Source organism: Microtus pennsylvanicus, chromosome 10, assembly GCF_037038515.1.
Source record: "Microtus pennsylvanicus isolate mMicPen1 chromosome 10, mMicPen1.hap1, whole genome shotgun sequence".
In the NCBI taxonomy this organism is placed as follows: domain Eukaryota; kingdom Metazoa; phylum Chordata; class Mammalia; order Rodentia; family Cricetidae; genus Microtus; species Microtus pennsylvanicus.
Window position 1 is genome coordinate 91,272,655 of NC_134588.1, and position 17,012 is coordinate 91,289,666.

General features: G+C 42.9%; 1 protein-coding gene across 1 annotated transcript; it reads right to left on the reverse strand.

Moving 5' to 3' along the window:
* Positions 1-2,942: 2,942 nt before the first annotated feature.
* Positions 2,943-16,653, reverse strand: LOC142858362 (intelectin-1a-like). Its single transcript, XM_075987548.1, has 7 exons — positions 16,596-16,653; positions 15,150-15,242; positions 12,146-12,393; positions 11,695-11,853; positions 10,012-10,132; positions 9,172-9,275; positions 2,943-3,095 (listed from the first exon to the last, which is right to left on the reverse strand). The coding sequence occupies exons 1-7, from the start codon at positions 16,651-16,653 to the stop codon at positions 2,943-2,945; spliced, it is 936 nt and encodes a 311-aa protein (XP_075843663.1).
* Positions 16,654-17,012: the final 359 nt, after the last annotated feature.

Consider the following 17,012-nt stretch of genomic DNA (forward strand, 5'->3'; position numbering starts at 1 on the left):
AACTGGCGTTTCAAGTCCCTGCCAGCCAGAGAGCTACAACAGACAACACTCAAGTCCTCTCTCGGTAGCCAGCCCTCCTGCCTCAAACAGTCAGAGTTTGCCCTGGCAGGATGGCCCAGAAAGCTGGCATTTTTAAACGGCGCAGCTTTTTTCCTGCTAAGGTTGAAAACCGAAAAGCATGCGTTCAGCTTTTCGTCAACACTATTTAAGTGTTTCGTGGCAGGACCTCTTAATGAGCTGCAGGGATTTGCAGCTGAAGCCGAGTCAGGAAGCCTCTTGGGGCTACCAGGTAGGATCGGCACTCAGCACTTTAATTCTGAGACTGAGCGTGCAGCACAGAAATTCTTTTCATCCAAGTAACATCCAAATCTGACACGCAGAGCACTGCGCAGTCTGAAAACACGTCTCTGTATGGCGGCAGGAATCCGCCATGCTCTTCCGCCTGCCTAAGCCTGATTCTGCTTTCTGCCCAGGAGCAGGCGGGGAGCTCTGAATCATCATCAAGGTCTCAGAGCACTCTCCTTCCGATCCCAAGCGGAAACACAAACGTACAGCCAGAGTTTGCACTGGCGGCACAGCCCCAGGAAGCCACGCTTTGAAACGACACAGCGTTTTTTCTGCTGCTGTTGCCGAATCAGGAAATCTCTCTACAGCACACCACCAACAAACAGCAAAAATCTGTGTTAAACTCTCTCTCCATTATTTTTAAGCCTTCTCAAGTTTTGTAAGTGGGTTTAGTCCATCACGTGGGGCGCCATCTGTAGTAATATGGAGCGGCGGCAGGGTTGCGTCCCCAAACACCCCAGCCGCCTGACCGGCTCGGCTAGCTTATGCCCCAAATAATTACACGGACACTGTATTCTTTTAAACACTGCTCTGGCCCATTTCTAATCATCTGTGTAGCGCCCCTAGGTGCGCTTACCGGGAAGATTCTAGCCTAAGTCCATCTTGGGTCGGAGCTGGGGCATGGTGTGCGTCTTCCCTGGAGCGGGTAGCATGGCGTCTCTCCTGCGTCTGCTCCGGAGAGGAGAGCTGTGGAGTCTGACCTCACTTCCTCTTCCTCCCAGCCTCCCCTTCTGTTTACTCCACCCACCTAAGGGTGGGCCTATCAAATGGGCCTAGCAGTTTCTTTATTGCTTAAACAATGAAATCAACAGATTGATATATGACACTCCCACATCAGGAAGGAATTCACAATCTTTTGTGTCCTATGGAAACAAAAGCATAATCTCTTTCCCTAATGTAAGACATATTTTAACTTCCATTTTAAAGTTAAGGCATTTCTAAACTATATAGGTTGGTTTAATTCAGCAGTACTCTCCATGATCCAATGTCTCTCAGCAGCTGTTGTCTGTTCATTAACATTGAAAAAATTCAAAATTAGCAATGCACCACATAAGGTTCAAAGTCCTTATAATATTTCCCCTTCTTACATGGCTTATTTATTTATTTTACTTCTCTCTTTAAAGGATTTTTTTTAAATTTTCACAATATGTTTTTTTTCTACTGGTGTCTATATTTTATTTTTCTGTCTGGACTTTGCTTTACTAGGCACCTGCATCATTCTGTGGCCTCATGAGTCAAATCTTAAAACCACCATACAGCTTAGCTCATGGTGTGCTGATGGTTAAAGCCCACAGGTAGCTGCTGGGAGACACAAGGCAGCCCAAATAATGAGAGTCTGTGCCACTAGGAAGCTGTGCTTGCTCTGGTTTTTTTTTTTTTGTGTGTGTGTGAGTGTGTGTGGAGACATTTTTTTTAATGAAAAAACTTTCTCAGGTCCTACATGGATATGTTTCCCCATGTTGGATGCCATTATTTAAACAGATTTTTCTTTGTGCTGTTAACTTTAAAAAATGACACAAAGACTTCTTATTGATGATAAAAGTTTGACCTTAGCTTAGGCTTGTTACTCTCTAAGTTTTATAACTTAAGTTAACCCACTTGTTGCGAATTAGGTCTGTACGATGAATAATCAGGCCAACTCAAGAATAACAGTTATATTTTAATGGTTAAAAAGGGGAAACTCACGCTACAAGAGTGAAAGTCCGACATCCTATCTGTCTGGCAGGCACTGTGCAGAGAGGGAGCACATCTGGGTCCTCCCAGTTTTTCTTTCTGGGCCCCAGGTAGCCACACCCTAACTAGATGTGATTGGATGATAGAGTTTCCCCATCACCCATTTCTATTAATTTTCACACTGTTGCATGTCTCATGACTTTTGTTTCTCCTCCTTCATGACTGACTTCCTTTATGTCCAGCTGTTACTCAGCCTTTCTTCTTCTCAGAGCTCTTTCTGTACTATACCACCTGCTTAGCTATTGTGTGTGTATGTATGTATATATATATATATTACTTTAGTTTTTTAATTGTTTTTATTGCACTATATATGTTTCTTCACTCGGCCATTTAGATTTTTATTAAACCAATCACAGTATCTTTACACTGTGTAAAGGGATATTGCATAGCATTTTCCTGCTCCTGGGTTGCCTCATCCAATCTTAATATGGGGGGATGTGCCTGGTCTTATTGTAACTTGTTATGCCATGTTTGGTCGATGGCCTTGGGAAGCCTATGCTTTTCAGAAGGGAAATGTAGGAGTGGGTCTGGGGGACTGCAGAGTAAGGGAGGGGCTGGGAGGAGAGGAGAAAGGGAAGGCTGCTGTCAGGATGCAATATATGAGAGAATGGATAAAAAGAGTATTGCTGTATCAGAATTCCCACCCTGAATAAAATGCCAAGAGAATCAAACAGGACAGCAGAAACCCTTTTGAAATCTCCGATTCCTACACAAAAAGAATTCACAAAGACACCAATGTCTGCAATGAACATGATTTATTCTCCTTCCTGTGTCATTAGCATTCTAGTAACTCGATAGGTTTTTCTCCATGCATGTGAGTCCACAGATTAGAGAAGAATTCTGGGTCCCACACCACAAGGTTCTCAACGGTAGAACAGAAGCACGGCTGCTTCAGTTATCGTCCGACTATTGCTGCTCCCAGTGTGAGTTCCATATCCACTCCAATCAAATGAAGAGAAGTCGCCACACTGCACGGGGTCCCTTTCTGGGAAGTATCCTCCTCCACCAATGCAGTGCTGAAAAACAGGGGAAGGAAGTAGCAATGAGAGGTGTTATGTTTTGGATATAAAGTTCCCTATCAAAAAAAGGTGTTAGATACTGAACACCCGATCCCCACATAAGTAATATTCAGAGGCAGAACTTTGGAAAGGGACTAAATTTGAGGACCCTGCCTTCATCAGTTAGTTAATCACTAACAGAGTCACCATTTTGAACTGACTATTGGGAAGTGGTGGTGGTATGGAAGGGGGTGTCTGGTTAGAGGAAATAAATCACTGAAGGTGTGAATGGCACATTTTGAAAGGTAAATTTTTCTCTGACCTTCCCTGGTCGTTCTTGACTTCTTGTAACTAAGAAGTGAGTCATATTGCTCTGATATGTCTTTCCTGCTCCACTATGAATTTAAAAGCAACAGTGCCAAATGACCATGGGTTAAAATCTCAGAAATCATCAAGCGTTACTATTGCTGTGAGGAAACATCATGACCAAAGCAAGCTTGCTCTCTTGCTCTGGTTGGTGTGTGGCATGGTACTGAGTGTGTTTGGAGACCCAAGTGGCAGAGAGATGGCACGGGATCAGAGGTGACTTCAGCCTTACTCTGTATCTGTGAGTTTGTCCTTCTCATTGCATTCCCCAATAAATCGGTTTTTAAGCCTTTATGATTTCATGCTTCACAAAGGTGAATTGAAACCCATGGCTAGTCTGCGTGGCATCCTTGTTCCATGGGACCCAGAGTCTGCAGACATCCGTTAGCTGCCACCTGGACATGGTGGAGGTCTTCTCTGATTAAGCATAGGGTCCTACAGAAAGCCATCAGTTAGGCTGCATGCCCTTTCACATCTGGAGCTGATCTCACCATGCACAGTGCCGTAGGCACATGTATTAGTCACATTAGCTACCACAGTCTCCCCTCTCCTCCACGCTGAACCCTGTGACTGTTGCAACAGCTCAATATTTCTGATCTTCCTTGTGCTTCTGTCTGACCTGACCTGTTCTGCACATGATCTTGCTGTTTTGTGGACTGAGGCTGTCTCCAACCCAATCCCAAAGACACTAGGTCTGGTCAGGGAATAGTCATGCAGTCACAGTCAGGCCTGTCCCATGCCCAAGCCCAAGTGCTTTCTCCACAGCCTCAGACCATCCCGCCCTGTAGGGGCAGGGCCTGCGTCCAGCCAATCCCTCAGCCAAGCAGGCCTGCTCTGGAGCGTGTTTATGCCCCTCCACAAGCTTCGCATTGAACACCGGGTTTTATTTGTATTTGTTTTTGTCTTTTGGGACAGGGTTTCTGTGTGTATCTTTGGCTGTCCTGGAACTCGCCTTGTAGACCATGCTGGCCTTGCACTCACAGAGATTGACCTGCCATTGCCTCCCTAGTGCTGGAATTAAAGGTGTGACCCACCATGCTTGGTAAACACTGAGTTTTAAATTAGTGCTCTGGGTTTCCTGTGTGTAATCAATCAATCCCTCTAAGACTACAGGATAGGCACTTCCCGCCAGTGATTGATCTGGTTATTAGGAGTGATCTCTGGTTGCTCCACATGCCTGCCATCTTCCCTTGGCATGTACCCCACCTCCTAATCAGGTTCTAACCAAATCTAACCAATTTTGTTAGATATAATTCCTTTCAGCTATGCTAGGTCTCACAGGTTATTCATGTTGTGCTCCAGAACCTTAGTGTTACAATGGCAACACCTGCTGGCCAACATCCTTATTACACCATAAAAATCTCAGTAGCCACCTGAACCTGCCACCTGAACACTGGCTCCACCTGCTGATCAATCAAGATTATTACACCTACCACAGTTTTTCGAGGATTTTAATGGAGGTAAATTATTTGATAACTAAATATTAGATTGATAAATAAATAATTTTTCTACATCAATTGTGGATGATGTCAGCATCCAAAAATTTAAAAACCTTTTCATTTCTACTATATATGGAATTTTAGAAAAGATTTAGGATGCATCTGGGATGTATACATTCTTAACCATAGTTGCTATAGTCTGGAAATTCATGTTACATCCTTAAGATATGGTTTAATAAAATTTCCAGGAATGAAAAACTTACTGAAATGTTATAGACTTTACAAACTGACACTGAGAAATTACCAAAAGGATTCATTCCATGAATGATAAATTAGCAGGCAAAATTTATTCCATAACACATGGAAATGTTCAGTGGCAGAAAAGATTCATTTATGTCAAATGGCTATGGAATGTTAGCAGATAGAACATTGCTTTCGGAGGGCAATTTTCAAGCCTTCCAGATAATCTCTAAGGATAAAAGTTATGATTGATGGATAAAACTAAATCCTTAGAATCATATGTGAATGATGAAAACAAGAAGCTGAGTGATCTAATAAATTCATTGGAATCGTTCTCTGTTCAGGAAGTTCAATCCTTACAGAAAGAAGTGAAAAATAGATTTTGATGTTTAGAAGAACTTGTTAAAACTGATCAAAAGAGCATTGATGCTCAGACAAAAGAGATTAGAGGGGACTTAATATGAGCAGTATCTCACAGACTCAGAGATGACTTGCCAAGACTTGTAACTTCACCTGATATAATCTATCCTGTTACAATTCTGAAAAGGCAGCAAACATTAACTATCCAGAAGGATATACAGAGTGTAAATGGGAAGATATACATATGAAAGATTTAAAAGATTTTAAGGAGGCAATAGTTTCTTATGGTACACATTCAGTGAGGCAGTTATTAAATACACGGTCTTCAAGAAATTATGTGATTGGCTTCAACTAGCCTTAGCAGTTTTATAATATGGTCCTCAGTTACAATGGAGGAGCTATTAAAGAAAGGAAGCTAAGGCCCCTGAACATCAAGGTAAAATCAGAGAATATGAGGTTTCCCAAGATCAAATTCTTGGTGAGGGCCATTATGCTGATATAAATAGTCAAGCTACTAACAATAAGCATGTTGTGTCTCTATGCCATACAGCAGCCCCAAATGCTTGGGACAGGATTCAAGAAGTAGGAAAAGAATTGAGTTGTATACTAAAGTTATACTAGGCCCACAAGAACTCTTCGGTGACATTTTACAGAGATGGACTAAAACTGTTCATATAGGGGTATCGGATCAAGAAGCTAGATAAGTACTAATAGAATCTCTGGCTTTTGAAAGCCTTTAAAGATCGGATCAGTATCTATAGATGAGTGGATTTAACATATAGCCAATGGTGAGTCTCTTGACTATAATAATGAGACCTGGGCAAGAGAGGCATTTTCCAAAGGCCTGAAGACACATAAATGCCAATTTTTAAAACTGTGGTAAAATAGGCCATTTGAGAAGAAACTAAAGACAGGGAATTCCTAGAAATAATGTTTCTTCTAGGAATGACCCAAGTAGAAGGCCCCAACCTTCTTGATTATGCAGAAACTGTGGTAAAGGTGAACATTGGGCCAACAAATGTAGATCAACAAGAGACAAACAAGGTAACTCTTCACTATCAGGAAGCTTCTTGGGGGACCTCTTACAGGCCCCCAAATCAAATGTGGTCTAGTCATTCCCAGTCAGTGTGGAGAACAATCTTCCCCAGAATAATTAGAAAATTCAGGGTCTATTGTAAAAAAAACATAATGCTTGCTGGATGATAGAATAGTTTTGGAGGATGAATCAAAAATTTCAGAAGTAGCCGGGCGGTGGTGGCGCACACCTTTAATCCCAGCACTCGGGAGGCAGAGGCAGGCAGATCTCTGTGAGTTCGAGACCAGCCTGGTCTACAAGAGCTAGTTCCAGGACAGGCTCCAAAACCACAGAGAAACCCTGTCTCAAAAAAAAAAAAAACAAAAAAAACCCCCCAAAATTTCAGGAGTAATTAGAACATGTATACTTTGGCAGACTTCTATAAATGACCAAAGATCAAAGCTAAAAGTACAAATAAATAACATTGTAATTGAGGGATTACTAGACACAGGTGAGGATGTGACTATAATACTCCATAATCTTGGCATCTGAATTGACCTCCTCAGGTAGATGTTCAATTTGTTGGGATTGGAACCCTATCTCAGGTAAAACAAAACATGAGATGGGTTGAATATACAGGGCCAGAAGGACAGAGAGGAAGGCTGAGGCCATCTGTGGCTAATGTAGTAGTGGTTCTATAGGGTCATGATATATTGCGGCAATGGAATACCCAGATTATTATCCTTTACATCTTTGAAACAGACCATAAACCAACTCATGTTTGTGGGAAGAATATTATAAGGCATTATTAAAAAAAACCAGTTTCTGACCATCGAGGCTGTACAAAAACTAGGCAAACAGCTGTCAAACTCTCAGAGGTACCAATTGTCCTACCCTTTGTATTAGGCTTAGAAGCTTCTTATTTAGATAAAATGGGGAACTGTTGTGAGAATTCATTCTGTCAATCGCTTTGGGGTGCCTGCCTTAGGGCATGGCCTTGTGTGCTAGTTGATGACCAATAAGCTTGAGAGGAAAGCATGCTCACTCTCTTGCTTTGGCTCGAACTTGGCATAGTCAGAGACTCAAGCAATAGAGAGGTACATTGGATCAGAGGTGGCTTCAGCCTTACTCTATCTGTGAGTTTGTCCTTCTCATTGTACTCCTTAATAAGTCAGTTTTTATGCCTTTTTGAGTTCATACTTCACTTATGTATAGGCAAACCACTCATACATATCAAATTAAATAAACACACCTGAAATAAGACAAAATACAATACCACCCAAAGAAGCTAGTAACATGGGAGCTGGAGTGATGGCCCCAAGGTAAAGACATCTTGTGCCTCTATCAAAGAAGCAAACTTCAGATTCCATCTTCGACATCAGATCCCAGTGCCCAATCAAAAGACTTTAGCTCCAATTCCCGGGGAGTCAATATCTCCTTTTGATTTCTGCAATAACTCGAATACACATGTGCTCACATACAAATAAAGTCAAACAAATGTTTAAAAATTTCAGAATCATGTCTATAAATCTTTCCTTGATCCCAAATATATTCAGCATGCAGACATCTTGGCGCACTATTTGATATTCACCTACTCAAATGAAAACAGTGAAACTATTCAAAATGTCTTCTATTTCCATTCTCTGTATTCAACTATTAATAAATTTAAAATCTTTGGAACCCACTAGTGTTTCCTCTTCCCCCAGATTCCTATCACAGTTCATCAGGCTTCATTTGGACCATGGAAACCATTTAAATACTTATTTCCTTATGCTTAGTCTTTTCTTCATTAAAATCTGTAACCTCTAGGTGTCACACCACTGTCATCTTTGAAAAAAAAGAATGCTCACATTAATCTCATGTGCCTGTTAAAACATTGCAGTGGTCCTCATGACATACAGTCCAGACACCACTGGTGTGATGCAAAAGTTGTTTCCTGATCTAGTCCATATTAACATTTCTAAAACGACATCTTCCTGTATTTTACCACATCTTACATCCACAAATTAAAAACAGTTCGCTACTCCTTCAATACAACATGCTCTCTTCCATATCATCATTCCACATCACAGTCCCAAGGTCCACTTTGACAAGAAGCTGCCTCATCTTGACCAGGTGAAGTACAAGTTAGTGATTAAGGAATAAATGGACACTGAGATCTTCAGGATCACCTGCCAGGAGCTCATGCTCCTTTTCTCATAGTGTTATATTGATGAGGGCTGGATCACAAAAGAGCATCTACTTTTTTGAGACAGAGTCTTACTATGTAGCTCTGGTTGACCTGGAATTCACTATGTATCTGTTTCACTCTTAAAGCTAAATCCTGGGTGGAGAGCAACTCTCTAACAATCTCAGCCCCCAATGACTTGCACACAACTTCCTGAATACAAGTGTCACCCTCATTCCTGGTGACTAAGTGCTTCATCCTAAAAGCTAAGCAAACAGCAACAGTGCATTAGAAGTTTGTAATGTTGACCATGGTTTTCAACAACACAGGATTTCTGTATCTAGACAGAAATTCTGATCCCTGAGATGTAGCAAGGTATAGGGAAAGGTCACACTCTCATACATGTACACACACTAATTCAAAAGACTCCCACACTCAATATACACAGAAAACGCACAGGCAACCCCAGTCTTATTCATGAGCCTCTTGGTCACTACACAGACTCACATGTTCAGTGTTACATCCAGTGACCTTTATCCCGGCACACAAGGCATTGGATGCTCCCTCATTATTAAACACTCTGAATTGGACGTATCCTGCAGTGACTTCCCCTGAAAACAAAAGACAGGAAACAGCATTCAAGGAAAGTGCTAGAAATCACTGTCAGCCCAGATTTTATGGTGTCAGGTTCAGGATATACAGTCTAAAATATCTAAAATATCAGACCCATTGGGGAAGGTTCATCTATTCTCATCCATAGACCCCAGGAGCCAGTCCTTGAGAAAAGGTCCTCATCTGTCACAGCTTGAATGGAGAAATTTCTGATACAGCAAGGTCTCTACTGAATATCTCCAAGGACTTGTCACAGCAGTCAAGTGCATTCATTTTGGCCCTGTTTATATTTTACTTTGCTAACTTTTCTTCAAAGTCTTACATCCCAAAAATAAATAAGAAGTTCTTTGAATTATACAGCAGAAGTTTAACATTTATAAGGGTACATGACACATTTGGATTTATATTAAACAACAGAGCAGTCATCTCTCACAACTGAAATAAATACATTTTTTCTCTTGTTCAGTCCTGTATACAAGGACCTGTTCTGTTCCTAAATAAACTTCTGACTGATGATGAGATTGCTAAGAGTAGATTCCAGAACCATGTATCCCCAGTGCAAATACTACCTCTCCTGCTCATGCCCTGTACTTTCAGACAAGTTCCAGGACCTTCAGTGCTTCTTTTATTTTGTTAAATGGGTTAGTGATAGTTGAGAGACCAAGGACAATCAATTGGCTGAAGTGTAATAAAACACAAACATTCAGAGGGTCCAGATGAACATTAGATACTCACTCTGGCTATCGGGGGAGTAATACGAGGCTGTCTTCTGTGCATCACCAAAATCATAGGTCACAGGTAATGCTGGACCATTGTCAGTCCAACACTTCCCTCCTCCGTATTTCACTGGGTACTTCTACAAGGAACAAAGGAAGTCACTGGGTAAGGACTGCAGCACTGGCACTCCCAGTAGCACTGCATGTGTCCAGGTAAGTGAGATTGTTCCCAAACCAGTTAGATAAGAAAGACTCCTTTCCATTGTCTTTGTCTCTCTGACATCCTTCACCGCTCCTCTTCTCTTCTCTTCTCTTCTCTTCTCTTCTCTTCTCTTCTCTTCTCTTCTCTTCTCTTCTCTTCTCTTCTCTTCTCTTCTCTTCTCTTCTCTTCTCTTCTCTTCTCTTCTCTTCTCTTCTCTTCTCTCCTCTCCTCTCCTCTCCTCTCCTCTGTCCTCCTCTCCTCTCCTCTCCTCTCCTCTCCTCTCCTCTCCTCTCCTCTCCTCTCCTCTCCTCTCCTCTCCTCTGTCCTCCTCTCCTCTCCTCTCCTCTCCTCTCCTCTCCTCTCCTCTCCTCTCCTCTCCTCTCCTCTCCTCTCCTCTGTCCTCCTCTCCTCTCCTCTGTCCTCCTCTCCTCTGTCCTCCTCTCCTCTCCTCTCCTCTCCTCTCCTCTCCTCTCCTCTCCTCTCCTCTCCTCTCCTCTCCTCTCCTCTCCTCTGTCCTCCTCTCGTCTCCTCTCCTCTCCTCTCCTCTCCTCTCCTCTCCTCTCCTCTCCTCTCCTCTCCTCTCCTCTGTCCTCCTCTCCTCTGTCCTCCTCTCCTCTCCTCTCCTCTCCTCTCCTCTCCTCTCCTCTTCTCTCCTCTGTCCTCCTCTCCTCTCCTCTCCTCTCCTCTCCTCTCCTCTCCTCTCCTCTCCTCTGTCCTCCTCTCCTCTCCTCTCCTCTCCTCTCCTCTCCTCTCCTCTCCTCTCCTCTGTCCTCCTCTCGTCTCCTCTCCTCTCCTCTCCTCTCCTCTCCTCTGTCCTCCTCTCCTCTCCTCTCCTCTCCTCTCCTCTCCTCTCCTCTCCTCTCCTCTCCTCTGTCCTCCTCTCCTCTCCTCTCCTCTCCTCTCCTCTCCTCTCCTCTCCTCTGTCCTCCTCTCGTCTCCTCTCCTCTCCTCTCCTCTCCTCTCCTCTCCTCTCCTCTCCTCTCCTCTCCTCTCCTCTGTCCTCCTCTCGTCTCCTCTCCTCTCCTCTCCTCTCCTCTCCTCTCCTCTCCTCTCCTCTCCTCTCCTCTCCTCTCCTCTCCTCTCCTCTCCTCTGTCCTCCTCTCGTCTCCTCTCCTCTCCTCTCCTCTCCTCTCCTCTCCTCTCCTCTCCTCTCCTCTGTCCTCCTCTCCTCTCCTCTCCTCTCCTCTCCTCTCCTCTCCTCTCCTCTCCTCTCCTCTCCTCTCCTCTCCTCTCCTCTCCTCTGTCCTCCTCTCCCCTCCTCTCCTTCCCCTCTCCCTCCCTTCTCTCTCCCTTCCCCTCCCCTCCTCTCCCTTTCTTTTCTCTTCTCTCCTCTATCTTTCTCCTCTCTTTCTCCCTCTTTTCCACATATTCCTACCCTTTTCCTTCCTTGGCTCATTACAGTTTAGAATGAGAGGAACACAGAATACCACATGCCCAACCTCAAACACTTGCCTATCTCCATACCCATGAAAAGCAGCCTTGGTTAGCAATCGTAAATACCTTGTACAGGCCAAACAGATTATGGCCCATGCGCTGAAAGAAACCAGTAAAAGTGCGGTACCGCAACAGGGATCTGTTCCTCCAATTTTTCAAGGGGATATCGTTGGGTACATGCCAGATCCCTAGGTTCTCAGCCTGGATGTCGAAGTAGCCAGGGTTCTGGAAAGCAACAAATACTGAGTCTGACAAGAGCAGGAGATTTCACTGAGCAAAAGTCCCCAGCAGAACTGATATCCTTAGGCTCCAGGTGGACAGAGGGCCAGCATGCTCAGATGACCCATTTCCAAGCTTTCACCACCTCCTACTTACCGAAAACTTACTTGGAAGGATTCAAGGTAAGCTTTTCACTTCTTCGCCCATGTTGAAGGACAATTTTCCCACCCTTTCCATGGCATCCTTGAGCTACACTCACATCCTCATGTTTTCCCAAGTGACTACAGAGTGTACCAACCTTGTAGTCATCACTTGTGGCCCCCTCTGCAGTCCCAAAGGTGTTGTAGTTGGCCCAGTTGCCATCCCCCTTTGGGTTTTCTCTTCTGTTGCCTTGCTGACTGGACCAGCGATCGCCCACTGTGCACTTCCCATACATGTTGTTCTCGTGCACACTGGCCACCAGGGTCCATCCACCACCAGCAGTGGTCATGTCACAGAAGGTCTGGTAGATGGCACCATTTTCCGTGCGAAGGAAATAGAGGCCATCTGTAGAGAGAACCAATCCACAGTCCACCTGTTTTCAGGCTCATTGTCCATCTCTGCTCTAGGAACAGAATGGCTCTAGGAACTACAAACATGGTTAATTGATGTGGGATTTCCCTCTGTTTGCTGTGAATATCATTGGTTAACAAAGGAACTTCTTTGGGCCTATAGCAGAGCTATAGGGGAACAATGCTAAGTGGGAAAAGCTAAAAGGAATGCTGGGAGAAAGGAGGCAGAGTCAGCCATGGAGCCTCCAGTGGAGACAGACATACCAAAACTTCGCTGGTAGGCAATGATCTCATGGTGAAGTACAGATTAATGGAGATGGGTTAAATTAATATTTAACAGTTAGCCAATAAGAAGCTAGAGCTACACCTTAGGAGACCTGGATAGAGGTGGGCGGTCCTTGGGCTTCCCACAGGTCAGGGAACCCTTATTGCTCTTAGAGCAGATGAGGGAGGGTGACTTGATTGGGGGAGGGGGAGGGAAATGGGAGGCGGTTGCGGGGAGGAGGCAGAAATCCTTAATAAATAAATAAATTAAAAAAAAAGAAAATTAAAAAAAAAAAGAAAACAGTCTGATGCCCGCCATCCAGGATGGAATGCCAGGTTACAATCAGGAGTGAAATTATCCTTGCCCTCCAGGTGGTTATAATCCAGAGAGAGGAGGCAGACCATAGAAAGGATACACTCCGCAACCTATTTGAATGAACAGGATGAAAACTGAGAATCCTTCTGCAGGATGCAGTGAATCTGGCTCTTGAAGATGGAAGCTTCACACTGCATTCTGTTGTACATGAGAAGAACAGGTTGCTGATTGTTTTGGGTTAGGATTTTTTTCTTAAGCAAAGTGTTTTTGAAATGTTGCCTGAAATTCAAATGAAAATTTTGCATAAAATATCTGGGCTTCAGAGAGAAAACAGCATAAATGTTTGGCACTCTAAGTGCCTATTGTTGTGTGGTTAGGAATCTGTAATGTCTCCTTGGTCTACTCTTGAAGGGAAAGATTTCCATCTCCTATTGAAATGGGAAACTCTCACTGAACTCCACAGTTGTCTCTCCTGCTTTAAGCTCCCAGCTTATTTTTCTCTTGCTCTTTCAAAATGCATGTTGTATGTACAAATTACTAGGTATGTGTGCTAAAATGTAGGCATAAATGGTACAGTGTGGGATTGTTAAGATACGTTTTACCTAAATAGCATTTCTATGGGAAAAAAAAAGTTAACCATGGTATTTTATTTACTAGACCAAGAAAAGTTGCTACATTTATTTTAACTCCATATCTTTTGAAGAATGTGTTCTTAATGTCTTGTTAAGATTTTTTGCACTAGAAATTACAATTCCAAATTTCATTTTTAAAGCCCAAGTTTTTTCCAATTTTTACTTTCGTTATGCTTCATCCTCCATGGGATGCCAATTTTACTTTGTATAAGAAACAAAGAGCTCATTCATTTCTATATCCATGGTAGTCTTTGTATTCTGCAGTCTGATAATTACTTAACTTTGTAAGCATGTGTCTATATATATGTAAGGGGTATAATAAACTCACTGCTTTCTGGTTAAAAAAAAAATAAAAAAAATAAAAAAAAAAAGAAGCTAGAGGTAATGGGCCAAACAGCGTTTTAATTAATACAGTTTCTGTGTGATTATTTCAGGGCTAAGCAGCCAGGAAACAAACAAGCAGCCTCCTCCAACAGCTAATGCCTCATACCCTGAGAGTCCTACCACATGTGTCCGTGGGTTCTGCCTGACTTCAGAAAGTCATGCTTCTGTGACTGAAGGAGAACATGGAATTACCCAAACTGACAGGGATGTTTTTCTAATGTTAAACAGAGTATTTACAAAGGATTTAGTAATTCTACTCAGTATATACTCAAAGAACTGGGAGCAGGGACTCATATATGTACATTCATGTTTGTTACAGCTCTGGACACAAGACCTGAAAAACAGAAACAAGTCAAGTACTTTTCTATAGAAAAAGGAATACCCATTATATTCTATGCTGTCTCCTATGCCAAATATATATTGTGTACATTCCTATATATCCAATAGATCAAAAAGAGTAAAGTGAACTGGAAAAATGGCTCAGTGGTTAAGAGCATGTACTGCTCTAGCAGAGGAATTGAGTTAGGTTCTCATCCCTCACACTTGGCATTTGTACAAGTGCACGTCACTCCAGTTCCGGCGGACTAGATGGCCTATTCTGAACTCTGCATGTACCTACACATACATGTACACAATATCCCACACAGACATGTTTATCTACACACAGTAATAATAATAAATCTTTTTAAAATAAATGAACTATTTTACAACACATATGAGCCTTGAAGATTGCTAACAAAATGAGGCAGGTTAGTCATATGAGGTATTGACAGATTCATAGAAGTAGGAAACAGAACAGCAACTCACAGGGAATATGGGAGTTTATTGCTACAGGATTTCTATTAAAGGAACAAAACTGTCTGGGGATGGACAGTGGTGATCCATACCCTTGTGAAAGTCATTCTTGACTCTGAATACCCTTAAAGTTGATTAAGTGCAATTTTTATCCACTATGTACATTTTGTAACATTTTATATATATATATATATATATATAAAAGCTGTTCCATGGGACAAAAGCCTGATTTCCTAGCTGGGTTATGTGTCTGCATTTCTGAGACAGGGTCTCCCCAGGTTGACTTGGAGACTTCAGTCCTCTGCCATAGGCTCCCAAGTGTTAGGATCACAGTGTGCTCTTTAAATGTTCATCACTCACCTCGTGCCCCAGTGACCTCCTGCTTGATTTCCTTGCAGCTTCTGAACAGAGAAGAAGACATAGGATTGGCCCGGCTGTTGGTGTCCATGTTCTCTTTAACAGGAGAAGATGCAGAGTTTCATTCTCATGGGACACCCAGCCTCCCCTGTCATTCATCCTAAACTCACTCCATAACTTCCTAAAGCCTCCCTCTGAGAATCAACAAGAATTCTAAGTAGGAATAAAGACAAGAGATTTGAAGGTATGGAGAAGTTTGTGTCCAAAATCCTGAAAAAGAAGAATAAAGTGAAGTCCAGGTTTGCAGATAGAAAAAACGCAGGAAGCCTTAACGTGCCTGAAGCATGGGTAGTGAGGCTGACAGGGCAGAATCAAGACCAAGAGAGCCTGGAAGCAAAAGCCTTGCAAATTGGCCTCAACTCTGCAAAGTCCTCTGAGAACCTAGACGAGTGGAAACAAATGAGAACTTTGGTGTCAGAGCTGCTCAGGTGTAAGTAGCTTCGTGTTCATAAGTCAAGCATATTTAGATTGTGTTCACTGTGTCTGAGCCTCAGTTCCCTGGTGTCTAATATCAAGCCGACATAGATTATCATGTGGAGATCACATAAGATGACATTGTTTAGGGACTTGCCTTCTTTCTTAAAGATACCAAAATATCAGTGAAGAGGAATTACACATTTAAATAATTTTGAGTTCTTGTAGAGAGCAGAATTGAAGTAAACATTCTCTGGTCAAAAACCATACCATTCCCTTCCCTTGGCACTGAAACTCAAAGGCCAAGGACCTAAGCATAAGGAGTGACTAGGATGGGACACAGTTCCTTCAGAATTTCCTCTAGAGTTACACACAGTATAGAGTTAGGACCAGGGCCTTTCTCAACAATCTCTCTGCCACTGTCCAATTCCTTCAAGAGGCAATCATCACCCAGCCTACATCTCAAAGGCATCATCTCAATGATGAATGGCATAGGTTGTATTTACATTCCAGGAAAAGAACATAAACCCACAACTAAACAAAATTTATTTTCGTACAGACTGAGGGTGGGCAATAATTGGGAAAGGCTGGAGGGAGGAAAAGGAGTGGGAAATAATGCAATCATATTTAATTGAAAATATTTATTATTATTATTATTATTATTATTATTATTATTATTATTTTTAAAGGCATGAACTGTGGTGACCCACTTCTTTATTCCCAGCATTTGGGAGGCAGAGGTAGGAAGATCTCTGAGTTTGAGGACAGCCTGGTCTACAGATCAAGTCCAGGACAGCCCAGGGCTATACAGAGTAACCCTGTCTCCAAAAACAACAAACAACAGGAATGATAACAACAAAAGCGTGATCTCTGACCCTCAAGAGACCCAGGTCTGGAAAGTATTTAAGGCTAGTGCTGACTGCCTTTAACGCTAGAAGTGACTTGAGGAGTCTGGGGTCCTGCATCAAGACTCACCTGCAGTGCACCCTCTGGTGGCCAAAATGATAAACAGCAGGATTCTGAACTGGGTCATGGTCATCTAGAAAAAAGCAAGATGAAGGTCACTCTCTATCCAGACCATCTTTTTCCCCCATCCCTTTCTCAGCTCCTTTCTAGTTCTCGTCAAAGGCTCCTTCCTCCTCTTTAAACTCCTTGTATCACTGAATCCTTAAGCAGACCTGAGCCGGAGTCCACTTTCCTTCTTCCTCTGACAGCAATTACCTTCCCCTCCATACCTGGCCAGACACTCAGAGTTGCCCGCTGAGTGGAGATGAGTTTCTTTCTCTCTCTGAAGAGTCTCTAGTGTGGTCCAGGTGTGGCTCTTGTTCTTTTATGGGAAGAGCCTGGTGGGAATAGCCCAGACTTTGCCAGGCTCCTCCTTTTCTGGCAGGA

Bases quoted from the DNA above. Each gene is read 5' to 3' on its own strand.
- LOC142858362 (XM_075987548.1), bottom strand. From the start codon at position 16,653: ATGACCCAGTTCAGAATCCTGCTGTTTATCATTTTGGCCACCAGAGGG. The intron at 10,133-11,694 runs GTATTTACGATT...TGTTCCTTGTAG, and splicing joins ATCTGTTTGGCCTGTACAAG to AAGTACCCAGTGAAATACGG. The intron at 9,276-10,011 runs GTGAGTATCTAA...TTTTGTTTTCAG, and splicing joins TTACTCCCCCGATAGCCAGA to GGGAAGTCACTGCAGGATAC.